Here is a 13019-nt window from a genome sequence, read left to right on the forward strand (position 1 = left end):
AAAAAATCCATCTTGAACTATATACATGAAGGAGACAAAGTTATACGACACAACTTAAATATTTTATTATTCTCCTTTTATATGCAGTTATATGTTTACAACCCTACTTCTAACATAATTTCTTGGGCATATTTGTTGGAGTTCAGAGGACATTCACTCTGAATCTAATTTGATCTGTCTTTTGTGGATATGCATAATAACTGTTTAAAATTACCAAGCTTTTGTTTTCATCAAGAAAAATTTAATAGAAAACACTACTTCTTGCTTTACTTAGTACATATTCCCCCAAATAAACAAAGTATTAATCCTAAAACTACAGTACTAAAAATATAACAACTATAACTTTATGTAATGACTATTCTTTTTAGAAGCAGCCAAAAATAGGCTTCTTTGTCATTGAGTTCTCCATTTGTGGGGTTTTCTGTTGGAGGTTACATATATTCCCCAGGTGGCTCTGTAACTGTGTAAACATAGATTTGTATAGATGCCGTTTATCAGATTTCATTCCTTTCTATGTACACAGTTACACTAGAAGATATTTCCTCCTTAACTTATGGATAAGTGCTGGTTTACACCACAAAGGTTTTATCCTTTGTTTTGTGAATGTGGTTTTGTGCATTTTCCCATGAATATTTAGTGCTGTTTTGTCAGTTAGAAACTAACACCATATTGAATCAATAAATCAAAACATGACAGGTGTTAAATGTTTCTTGAATCTTACTTAATTTCTTGTGAGATGATTCACACAAAAAGATCACAACACTTAGGTGTTCAAAGTCTATTGATTACTTAGGTCCAGAAAAACTGTATGACTTTTATAATTTTCTCAATCACATAACCCTTTTTATTTTATGCTTTTATGACTTTATTTCTTCTGAACAAGAAGATACATGTAATTTGTCAGCACTAATGTACTTGCTACTGGGAAATATATATTCATCAAAATATATTGTAATTAAATTTAATGCATTAAACATTATTTATTGTAAATACCTTTTCCTATTTTAACAATTAAGATTCTTATTACTACCTAGAAATGACAGTATGAATACATTATAGATTTAAGTAGAAGTATGCATTCAGTATACTATAAATTTTAAAACAAATATGACTGTGTTTCTTGCTCTCCCTCAAACTAGTAAGATTTAGAATTGCTTTTGCTTCTGCTAACATGTGATAACAAAAATTAGTTCTGTGGTATGTTGAATTGCAATCTTTTTGTCCTTTCCTCTTCAGATTGAACTGGATCGTTTCCAAGATACAAAGCAACTTCTTCATGACTATTATAGGGCAATGGAAGGAAAAATCCCAACAGAAGACACTCAAGATTTTACTAGAATCCCATTGTTAGATATTATTAATGGAGAGCAGAAGGAAGATCAAGACAAATCAAGAAGGTAGAAATACAGCATAAAATTAAACAAATAGAACACATAAAATGAACAAATGGAATGCACCGATAGGTTTTTGGAGTATATGGAATTATATGTGTGTATATTTCAAAGGATAGAGAAATAAGAAATTTTTAACCAGGGATTATAGTCAAATGATGAATCTCAAATAATTTTAGAGGTTATATTTATCCCTAATTTTTTACTTATTTACCTGTATCATATTCACCAATGCATCACTGAATTGCAAAACATTTCAAAAGCTGCCTCAGGAGGAAATCTACTATTAAAATAATGTTTCCTGCTTTCCTTTGTGTTGCTGATAGTTTACAGCACAATTCTCACATACGTAAAGAAAAGTATTGTTGTGGAAGATTTGTTGGTTTAAATTTTATGTCAATAAATAAAATTAAATGTTACAAATTTATGTAAATGTAAATATAATTGTTATGTAATAACAGATGTAAAACAAAGCAGCCTACAAAGAGGCACCAAACTGAATGCCATACTAAAAGATGAGCAATACTACCTGATACTTTCACAATATAGAAAATGCCACCAGTAATAACACCTGATTTTTTAACTTAATTAGAGTGAATTTAGAAATTATCTGAGTAATTAAACTGTGTCTAACCCATGTGGAATTCATCAGCAGATCACACAGTCATTTGATGTAGTTTTATCCATCTGTTGTTATTTTTTAGCTGTTACACTTAAACTGGACATTTTTCTTGCCATACACACACTTCATCACTCTTGGTCATAAGGAAAGTTCCTCCCCCCTTTTTTTTGCTATTGCAAATTTTGAAAATACCATTTCCATTCTTTCAATGTATTCTCCAATGTAGATATTAACACTTTTTATAAAGCGGTATTTAAATTATTCCTTATATTTTATTTTTGAGGATTCCTCTAGTTTCTTGGAAACCAACTTCACCATGTGATACTGAGTCAGAAAAGAGTGGAACTCAGAAGAACAGTCTTAAGGCTAAGAGTTCTGAAAGTGGAGTCACCACTTGCAGGAATGATAAAAATCTTATTATTGATACATGGCAAACAGCAGTAACAGCAGTATCAGATATGGTATGGAATGTTTTATTTACTTAAAGATTTCTGGATTTTACAGTCAGTGCCCCCCCATTCAGCAGGCAGCCTTAACACATAATCTTTGCACTGTTTGTCTCAGTTTCATGTGTCTTGCTCCACCAGTGATATTTCCGTTGAATATGTTTGTAGTTCTATGAGGAAAATGTTGGTGTCTGTGTTTTCAGCACCTCCATATTTATATGAGTCTTTCATTCCAATACTGAGAAATATTTCAAATGTTGTCTCTATGTATCTTCTACCATGATAAACTTTTCTCTTATCCCTCAGTAGAAGTGTGAGTAGATGGGTAAGTTTAATCCTGTGATGCAGTGTTTGCTCAAACCTTTCACATGTTCAGACCCTATGGTTGCCTTCTTTTTTCTATATAGCTTAAAGTAAATTAGGTAAGATTTTCAAATGGATGATTTCTAGGTAAGGTTTTTATTTTCTCTTTGATCATTTAAAATAAATTAATTTCTGCCCCCTTATGATGTAGCTCTAGGCTTGCTTTGTGTACTGTTGATTCTTGCTTTTCTAACATTTTCCTCAAGCACAGGCAGTGACTGCAAGAATTAAATTCAGTATGCCTCTGTCTTGTGTTTTTGCTGCAGACTTTTATTTTTGATAAATAATCAAAATTTAGTCAATTAGTTAAAATACCGCCTTTGTTTTTTCTTAATGTGTCTACTTCTCATCAAGTACTTTCAGCAAGCATAGGCTATTTAAAACAGTAGTTGCACTGAGCTGATACTATGTACTGTACTATGTGTGACTGTGGTGTCAAGGTAACAGCTGAAATAGAGTTTAGAGAAATGGAGGAAGAACAAGAACGTCAGCTAAAACAGAAACCTTCTAAAGCTGCACAGAAACAACCAGGCAAAGCGTCTGGGAAAGATACCAAAGGTGCCAAAAAGGGATCTTCCAAATCACTTCCTAAAAAAAAAGGTATTTAAAATGCAGCCTTTGTTTTAGCAGTGCTTGAAATAACTTGAATGTAAATATATGAATAATACAGAAATTAATAACCCAAGACGTTTAATTAGGATTTAATTTCTCTTTTAAAATGGGACATCAGTATAAAAAGCTGGTATTGATAAAGGAGGGGAAAGACTTTTAAATGGCAATTGCATTTACTTAAACATGTTTAGTCATTATATGTAGAAATAAATATTCTAAAGGGGAAGTAAATATTATTTTTTCTTCATGTTCTGTATCGGAGTGGAACAGTTAAAGGTAGTTTATGAATAAAATTCTATTAAATTGTGCCTAAAAAGAGCAGATTCCTACTGACATAGATCTTGAACAGAGGCCTGGCAAGAACCAATCCCACAAGCTGAAAACAGAAAATTTATTTCCAGGAGAGAAAAACAGGCAATGTTCTGGAAGAAATTGGGGCATACAAGGCTGTTTATACATTTTCTCACAATTATTTCCTTGTTCAGATAGTAGTTTATGTAATCTTCACTTTTTGTCTGCAATATGTCATCAATTCATTAGGAAGTGAGGCCTGTAGCCTTTTGTTAAGACATTCTACATATCAAGAGAGAGGTTCAAGCCCTGTGGGTGTAAGGTAGCCTGAAATTCATGTACTCCAAATGAGAAAGCTGTAATTGCAGAATTACTGTACATAACACAGTTGACTTTTTTTCTTGGACAAAAGTTTCATTTGTACTGTTCTCAGTTCTCTCTCTCTCTAGTTATTTCTGCCCATACAGAGTTAACAGAAGCGTAGCCTTGCAAATATGTAGCCAATTGTGAGTCCCAGGGAGCCTTAGGTTTAGTTTAGCATCTCAATTTAGCCAAGAGAGCAGCAGATTTTCAGACTTCTAGAAAAGCTTTGTGATAAAACTTAGCAGCTGTTGCATGCTAGTTTTAAGTTTGTGGATTGCTTCTTGGAACCAAATTTTTGTTCAGACCTGGTACAAGATTATCTGAAATCACAAAACCAGAACTGCAGCTAGGAAGCTATGCATTCTTCCTAGTAGAAGATGAACTGATGGATTTGTAACTAAAGTATTGACTTTGATTTCATTTCAAATATAGTGTTACTGTAGTGTTCCTGTAACATGAGAACTCCCTAGGACAGAGCTATGGGCTGGTAACAGAGTGATACAACTTACTACATGTAGTTTTTTCACTTCTAGAATTGACCATTTGTTTTGTGTTGACCTTATGTATCATGCAGATAGCATTATATTTTTTCTGTAACATCTCCATCTGCTCTTCTTCTAGATAAAGCATTTACAAATATTTTAATATTGTTGAGTAATAGTAAGTCATTACAGAATTCCATGAAATCTCTAAAAACATGATAAAATACCTTTACAATATCTGTTCATAGATAAGTCAGAACAAGGTAGAAGTGCAGGTTTGAAGAGGCATGAAATAACAGATCTCCTTTTTTTTCAGTTTTTTTTTTAATAGCATAATTCTTCTCACTGCTTTGATTGTAACTACTACCATAACATTTTTACTATAGTTTGTTAAACTTTAATTTATTTCAGAAGAAACAAGTATTATTCAAAAGACATTTATTAATGTTCTCGTTGTGATAAATTGGTGAATACTAGGGTCAAACAGGACATTCTGACCATCTAGGATCAAATGAGAGGCACACTTATTCAGTCATGATTTTCCATTCAGAAATACATCTTAGGATGTTATTTAACCAACTTTAGTGCAGTTATATATGCTGGGGTATTTATATGCAGTGTTAACTTTAGCATGACTTGCAGATATAAATCACATTTGGCAGCTGAGTACCCACCTTTGCATTCTCATAAATGGTCACATCAAATAATGTGGAAATTGTAATTTTTCATGATACACAAATTTACAAGCAAATTCAAAGACTGAAAGGTCTGTTTTCATTCAGGAGTAAAAGCCAATCCAGCTCCTATAGACCCAGAAGAATTAAGGAAAGAAGAACTGGCACTTAAAATAAAGCAAGAATATTTCAGTGCCTTGAAACATGAGGGTATGTTACTACTTGGTTACTTATATTGGTAGGTGATTGTTATTCCTAATTTGACAAGTATGCTAGTCGATACTAACCAGAGACAGCAGGAAAAATGGATGGATAAGAAAGAAAAAGGAGAGTCAGTCATGTCTGGAGAAATCAGGAAATATTTTTAGTGTGGTAATCATTAGTAATTCTGTGGTAAATGTACTAAAGGTAGTAATATGATTTGCATTCCTTTTGTCTTCTGTTTCATTTAATCTAATTTAATTTCACGACTAAGCAAATATTCATCCTGGGAGAAAAGATTTTGCATAAGCTGTTACTCACACTTCAATATTCAATTGAATTGGATTCAGTATTTGAGATGTTTTGTTCTGGGAAAGAATTTTTTGTCATTTGCATATTTCATTGATTTTTTTCTCTATTCCCTCCTCTTCAAGCAATGTGGGATTCAAGTAGCAGGACATAGATTTTGTTTGTTCTTCCAAACTGCTTTATGGACAGACTCTTCCAAAACCTACATATTGTTCAGCCATTCTGTCTCTTTTTCTGTCTTACCCAATAATTTTAAACAAAATGGTTCATTTTAGCCAAAAGGTCATGTCTGAAGAAAGGAAGTCCCAAATTGAAAATGGTTTGAGAATTTTTTAAGGTAGGTTTAAACTAGAAGAAAGACTGTTTATCATTAAAGGGAAGATATAACCCAGCTTTTACTGATTCTTTTTGGCAACAGTTGGCAAGCCCATCGTCATATGGTACCTCTTTGGTGGGCTAGCTATTGCATTGTATTTTTTTATGAAAAATAGAGGGCAAACAGCAGTTATTGTACAAACCACAAACTCATAAGGCTTCTTTAGATCCAGTCAGGCCAAATGCTTGTACACCTACATCTTTGAATATGGTTTAATACAAAAGCTGCTCAAGAATAAAAATTCTGAGATCTTGGAGTAATGAGAAAACTTTGAAGATCCTAATTGCATGAAGATGAATTTTAGTGATCCATTAACATGTATTTCTTTCTTGACATTGCCTCATTTTCATCCTATATTTAAGAAAAAAAACCCAAGAACCTAAGGAAGGCTGAACACATTGAGCTGTATTTCCTATTTGCACAGGCATATAGTTGGTATTTGAGAATCGTAGTTTTCCGTGCAGCTTTGTTATCCAGTTACCTTTCAGTAATTTGTGGTTTTCATTTATACAGATACACAGAGTCTAGAAAAGGCACTAGTTGTGTATAGTTGATAAGTTTTTAACATTGATTTAATATTTAATTTCTCTGTTGCATCAATGTACCTTGCCTTTTATTCTGTTGGTGTTAAGAGAGCAGCTTTATCAGTCGTCTGTGCAGTACCTACCTCTGAAAAGACAGGGAGAAAAAAATTGTCATGCACTTACTTCTATATCATACTGATAGCAGCTGCTCAAAGAACATACACAGAAGCCACAATTACATCAGCCTTAACTGTACTACAGAAAAGTGACTAGCCAGGCAGCAAGTATTGTCTGAGGTACTTTTAGCTAAAAACAGTTAAATTTGCTGAACTTTAGGTGCTTAGACTGACAACATTCCTCACATTTTATAAATATTATTCATTATGACTTTACCATTTAAACAGAGGCAGCCACAGAATCTCGGCTAGAACTTATAAAAGAAAAAGCTTTAGCATTTCTTGAGGATCTAAAATTTAAAGCAGAAGAGGCTTATAAAGATATGGAAAAGTGGCTTGGATCCACCTTCTTGGAGGAAAAATCAAGGTAACATGTATCAATTTTAAGCAGATTTTTTTTTTATAACCTAGACTAAGGTAGTAAATGTAATTGTGTCTGGAGACAGAAGTAATTTGGAAAAAAATGTAGAAAATAATAATTTCATGTAGAAATAATTTCATCTTAGAAACCTGAATGCTAGTAACTCAGTTCTTGGTTGATTAATAGTTCTGCTTGTAAAGGTAATTATCATGCTATGCTATTTTTCTTGACTACATATTTAGCAGATTACTGAGCAGACAATCAGTTATTCCATATAGTAGAAAGCTCTGTATAATTTCAGCAGCTTCTGTCACTTTCAAGTGTGGGATTATTTTCTTTCCTGTTTTTCACACACACTGAAAAATTTCACTTGTTGTTCTTATCGCCACATATTACATCTAAAATTATTTCAAGGATCATAAAAAAAAGTTTCTCCTTCACAGTTTTTCTGTCCTAGTAAATAAATGTACTTGGGATCACTATAGTACATTAGATTATCTAGCATAGAATGACCAATGTCTGTATCATTAAAGGCCTTTTCCTTTCTAAACGAGAGGAGTGACTTTGCCCTTTGCAAAGTACTTCTGGCATATACTAACTTTTGAATCATACCTGGGACAGTGTTGCTTGATCAATGTAAGGGCATGACCAAGAAGAGAGGCATAGATTGAGAATGTGAAGGCTCTTACAGGCAATAGCTCAAAGAGTCAAAGCCTCTTCCTTCCAGCCAGTTTTATTTGTTCTCCTTATACATGCTAACAAAGACACAGCATTTAAGGAATATCATATCCTTTGACCTGATACTCCAAGCCAAATCTGTGTTCAACATTATAGACAGCTGATGTCTTTCCCTGTATAAATTGTACTCATTGCACTTGAAAGAGGAGATCATATGCCTCTCCAATATGCTAGCCTAGGAAGTGCTTCCATATTTTTCCAGCAGGTCTCTTCTGTGTCTTAGATCTGACTTCATATAAATTTCTGATTATAGTCAAAAGACTTCTTGCAGCCAGAGGAAGAGTAGACTTCATAATTATTCTGGTAGTTACAGAATTCACACAGAGGGTTTGAAATTATTGCTTTATGAAAGCTTTAAAAGCATAAGAATAATTAAATTTAAAGCTACGTTGTTAATACTGTGTATTATACTCATGAGTTTCTGCATTTATGTTTCAGTGTTGAAAAACTGATAGAGGTTGCACGACATCATATTGAGAGTTCTAGCAAAATCCAATATGAAATGACTTTAGAAGGAACAGATTTCTTCATCAATAGTGATGTAAAAATGGTTCCTGACCCTGTTCCTGACCCTGTTCCTCCACCAGAATTTCAACACATAGAAATCTCTGGAAGCAGTACTCTAACTATTTCACAACTTTCTACACTTCATAAGCAGTTTCTACAGCTGGCACCTAAAGGTAAGAATTTTTTACCTTTTAACTCCCAAAGAACTGCTGGTTATCTACTTAAAATCTAAAGTAATTGGGAGCTTAGTTATCTGTATTATTAAAGAAAACATTAGTTACCTATAATGTTAAAGATTGTACTGCAGTTAAAGATCCTGCTACATAAAAAAGCAAAGTCATAGTGGGGGATATTGAAAATGTGAAATAACAGACCACTTGAAAACTTTTAATGGCTTTCGTAGGGGTTTTTACTGTCAAGACCATATGTTTAGTATTCCTCTAACAGGTGTCTCTCTAATAGGTTTTCAGTACAGTGTGTATCATGCTTGCTTTACTTAAGTATGCAAGTTTTAAAATTGTTTAATAATTGAGAGCTCAGTGAACTCAGGCTATATTATTTTAAAACACATTTTTAAAACTATAATTATTTTCATGGAACTAATTTATAGAGTCTGTTATAAAAATTAACTGTTCTATTCTTCAAGTCAATGTGTGCCTGTTGTTTTGTGTGATTTGCAAGCATTAGCTCAGACATGTATTTTTTTTTACCTTTAAACATGCATTTATTGTATGTCTATCCCCTAATTAAGGGAACTTTAGGCTTAGGATGCCTAAAAAGACTTCCAATAGTTCCTGGGACTGTATAAATATTACAAAGTAATTTAGGTAAGGCAGTTTTAAACTGAGATGGAAATTAGTTACACATGTATTTGCAGAGTGTTTCATTACCAGTGTTCCATATTAAAATTATAATGTTAGTATTATTGCCACTAAGATTGTGAAATACAATGTGTAAACAAGTGCTTACAATTCAAGATCTATCTCTTCCAGTGTAATAAGGCCACAAAGGTGCAATGAAGTCGAGTTTAATTCCTTATTGGGAAATTCTTTTCATGTATATTTATAGAGCAATTCCAATTTCCTTTTGCATATAAAACCACTTTAGGGAGAAAGATATTTACAGTTTTCCCATAGAGAGATGCATATCCTCTTACCTCTAGTGTGGGAATGTAGATGTGTGTTGTAAGCATTTCAAAATCTTCTGTAGAGACCTATTCTGCAGATAGTAATGCATATATAATGCCACATTAAATGAAAAAATCTGTGTGTTTGTAATCATTTATACTGCCATAGAAGTGAAACACAGATACCATTTTAACTGGTACTTCCACTTAGAAGGTTTTTTTTTGGTTTGTGATCATTCATGATTAAGATACTTAAAACAAAAAGAAATTGTCTATTACAGACTTTAATATTCTTGTCATATGTAGGACAGAACAACCATTTTCTTCATAGATTTGTAATAATTAGCAAGAAAACAATTGAAGTTTCTATCATTCTACAACATTTCCCTTTTGATAGTGTAATATTCACTAAAATGACCCAACATGACTTGCATGACAATCTGAAAAATGGAATTATTTGCCTTAGCAGTCATGAGACTGTAAAAGAATGCTGTTGCTTGTTCTCTGAGACAATGGGAAAGAATTATTGCTTAAAATAAGGTCTCATACCCCATGTATTTATCTTCTGTTTGGTGACTATTACCTTTTTTGGATAGCTGAGTTAGGATGGAAAGCACAAGCTGCGCAAGTCATCTTTAAAATACTTCCTTCCAGTCTCTTATACATTTTAAGACAGCATAAATCACATCCTAGGTTTCCTAAGGTAACCACTTCATTATAGACTCTTTTCTTTCCTAAAACATCAGGAAAATTTTTCGTAGGCTTCTGTCTCCTCTTTTTCAATTGAATGGTCAACAGAAAATACACATTCCAGTAGTTAGTCTCTCACTGAACAAAAGGGTGAAAAACACTAAAGCACCCAGCACAGTGGGAGTGAAATTGTTAAACAGCGTCTCTGAAGGAGATACCAAAAGGTAACAAACAAGCCCCTGTCTTGGAGAACCTCCAAACCGATCTAGATTTGCTGCCAAACATCTTATTTTTTTCTTATTCTTACCCACCCCAGCGTATCTCTCAGCATTCACAGTGAAAATACACATAAAAAAAGCACATGGGGCATAGGCTGTTGGGCAAGTATAAATAGAATAAATCTACCAATCTGCTTGTACTAGAATAGAAGTGGTAGTGAATAATAAATTTCCTGAATTTGTTCTCAAAATTAGAAATTAGGCTTTTCTAAAGCAACATGGAGATTACATGAAGCATATTTTTACTTAGAAATACAAGCAGACAAAGAGTAACAAAGGAGGGGTGATTATATTAGAAGAAATTAACATGTAAACAGGTTTGTCACAAGATATTTGGTAAATGTCAAAAAGAAGTATTTTTAAAATATATTAACAAATTGCAAGAATTAAATCTAAAAGTGGGAGGGCCAGTATACTTAAAAATGTTTGATAATTATGGAAGAATTCTTATGAAACAGTTTTGTGTTTCCTAGGAATCTAAAGTTTTAACGAACTGCCGATTCTTCACAGACAACTTTGTGCTGTCCTGCACACTTGGCTCTCCATGGAAGCACATTATTCTCCATTCTAAGCACCAACGGACAAAAAACAGCCTGTGCTGGACCTTCCTACCTACTGACAGTTTTTCATTTGAGAAAGAAGTTTATTTTTTGTTTTATTACTATCCCAAGTGCTATTGCCCAAAGTCAACATGAGTCTGCACTAATTAATTTCATTAACTCTTTGATCAAGTTTTTAACAGTGCTCTAATATATTGCCTTCAGAGTGCTTTTTCATAGGAAGAGCTGGGATGAGTCTTAAATGGAGCTAATAACATTCATCATTTTTATTTTCTCTCTTACAGTATTTTTGAATGCATGCTTTTCTCATCAACAGAATTAAAATATCGATTAGATTTCGTCCCCCTTGAGCACTATGATCTTCTTTAACCACATCTCTTGTCATTTCAATTAGCACACATATGGAATGTCTCCATTTTCTTCTAAAGCTGTTTCAGAGAATGCAGTTTGGGTGTGGTTTTGCATTACCAAGAAGATCAAAGTAGATTCTATCCCAGATTTGTTCTCTTATGACTGAATCACACAAGAGCATTTTGATTTTTTTTTCTTTTTCACAGGCATGATCCTTATGAACCTTCACTTTAATTACAGAAATTATTCTATAATTAGAATAGACACTAGTCAGGTGTAAAAAAATTCTATATCAAATAACCAAAAATGTTTAAAATACTTCTGTATAAAACTATCAAATAGTCTGCTAAGATGTAAATATAAGGAATAACCAATGGCCATATTGCATTGCTGTTTGTTTTCAAATTGTGAACTTGTGAATTGAATTTTACTGTATTGGTAGATTCAGGGCAGACAGTTATATTAAAGTGTCCATGTAGTTCAGCTGAAATGTTACCTTTTCAATGAATTATTTTATTGAGTCAGGATTATATGAAGGCCCTGGATAATGTCTACAGATTATCCTTTCTTTCCTCAAGCACTGTTGTAGAAACAATTGAATAGTAATTGCCTGACTTTGATGCAAATATAGACTGACATCCATATGAGAGCATAGGAATAGTTTAATCATCTCTAATTTATATCTTTTAAAGTTGATTTATGTTCAATGTGGTTTTTTAAGACTTGAAAATATGAAAGTTTTAAGTTTGTGGAGAGAGGAAGTATCTCTTTCTAGATGAAAACTTAGTAATTCTACCAATAGTTTAATTTACACCCCCTGTTATGTCTCTTACATAATGGATGTAAGTAAAGTAATGTATGTTATTTAATTTCAGAAATTTGTGGAACAAATTTAACATGTTTGTATATGTTTTTGTGTATTTGAATATATATATGTGTATATATAGATATATAGATATATATTTTTAAGATTTCAGACAGCATGATAGAGGACCTCATCCCTCACTACATCTGTGCAGCAACAAAAATACCTTAATTCTCATTGCTTCTTAGTTTAAAATCCCAATGCTTGCTATTTAATGAAGATTGGACATAAAGCAGCACCAGTAATAATTAGTGAATAAATTATGCAAATATTTACAGTGAAATTGACTGTAGGGAGTGATGAGTCTATCAACAACTTGGATGAAAATTATCACGTTTTTGAGACTCCCATCTTTTTCATCTAAGGGTAGAAGTATCCTATATGACTACCTTTTAGAGTCCTTAAGTTAAAAGAATATAATTCAGCCCTCACGGTTTATTTCACACATTCATCCTTATAAAATTGCTGCAGAGTCTGGTATGCAATTTGCAAGGGATTATTATCCAAAGCTCTAGTCAGGAACTGCTATGGAAACATTTTTCTCAGTGAAAATAGAAGGGAATATTAATCTGTTCAAATGGTAAAATTTAATTATGAGGGAATAAATGGTAACATAATTCTCATCTCTAGTACAGGTTTACAATCTCTTAATATTTTGTTGCCTGTGTAAATGTATAATCTGAATGTTTAATAGAGATTTACTGCTTCATCAG

At 32.8% G+C, this 13019-nt stretch overlaps 1 protein-coding gene across 5 annotated transcripts in view; it reads left to right on the forward strand.

Moving 5' to 3' along the window:
• The window catches only part of LOC137465147 (sperm flagellar protein 2-like), a 43629-nt gene that overhangs the window by 10165 nt on the left and 20445 nt on the right, over positions 1-13019 (forward strand). For all 5 annotated transcript variants that reach the window (XM_068176939.1, XM_068176938.1, XM_068176940.1 and 2 more), the window contains exons 10-15: positions 1237-1397; positions 2297-2474; positions 3263-3422; positions 5353-5454; positions 7059-7197; positions 8368-8609. In XM_068176939.1, coding sequence (XP_068033040.1) covers positions 1237-1397; positions 2297-2474; positions 3263-3422; positions 5353-5454; positions 7059-7197; positions 8368-8609 — 982 coding nt within the window. The remainder of the gene's footprint in view (positions 1-1236; positions 1398-2296; positions 2475-3262; positions 3423-5352; positions 5455-7058; positions 7198-8367; positions 8610-13019) is intronic.

The sequence above is a fragment of the Anomalospiza imberbis genome, chromosome Z (genome assembly GCF_031753505.1).
Source record: "Anomalospiza imberbis isolate Cuckoo-Finch-1a 21T00152 chromosome Z, ASM3175350v1, whole genome shotgun sequence".
In the NCBI taxonomy this organism is placed as follows: Eukaryota; Metazoa; Chordata; class Aves; order Passeriformes; family Viduidae; genus Anomalospiza; species Anomalospiza imberbis.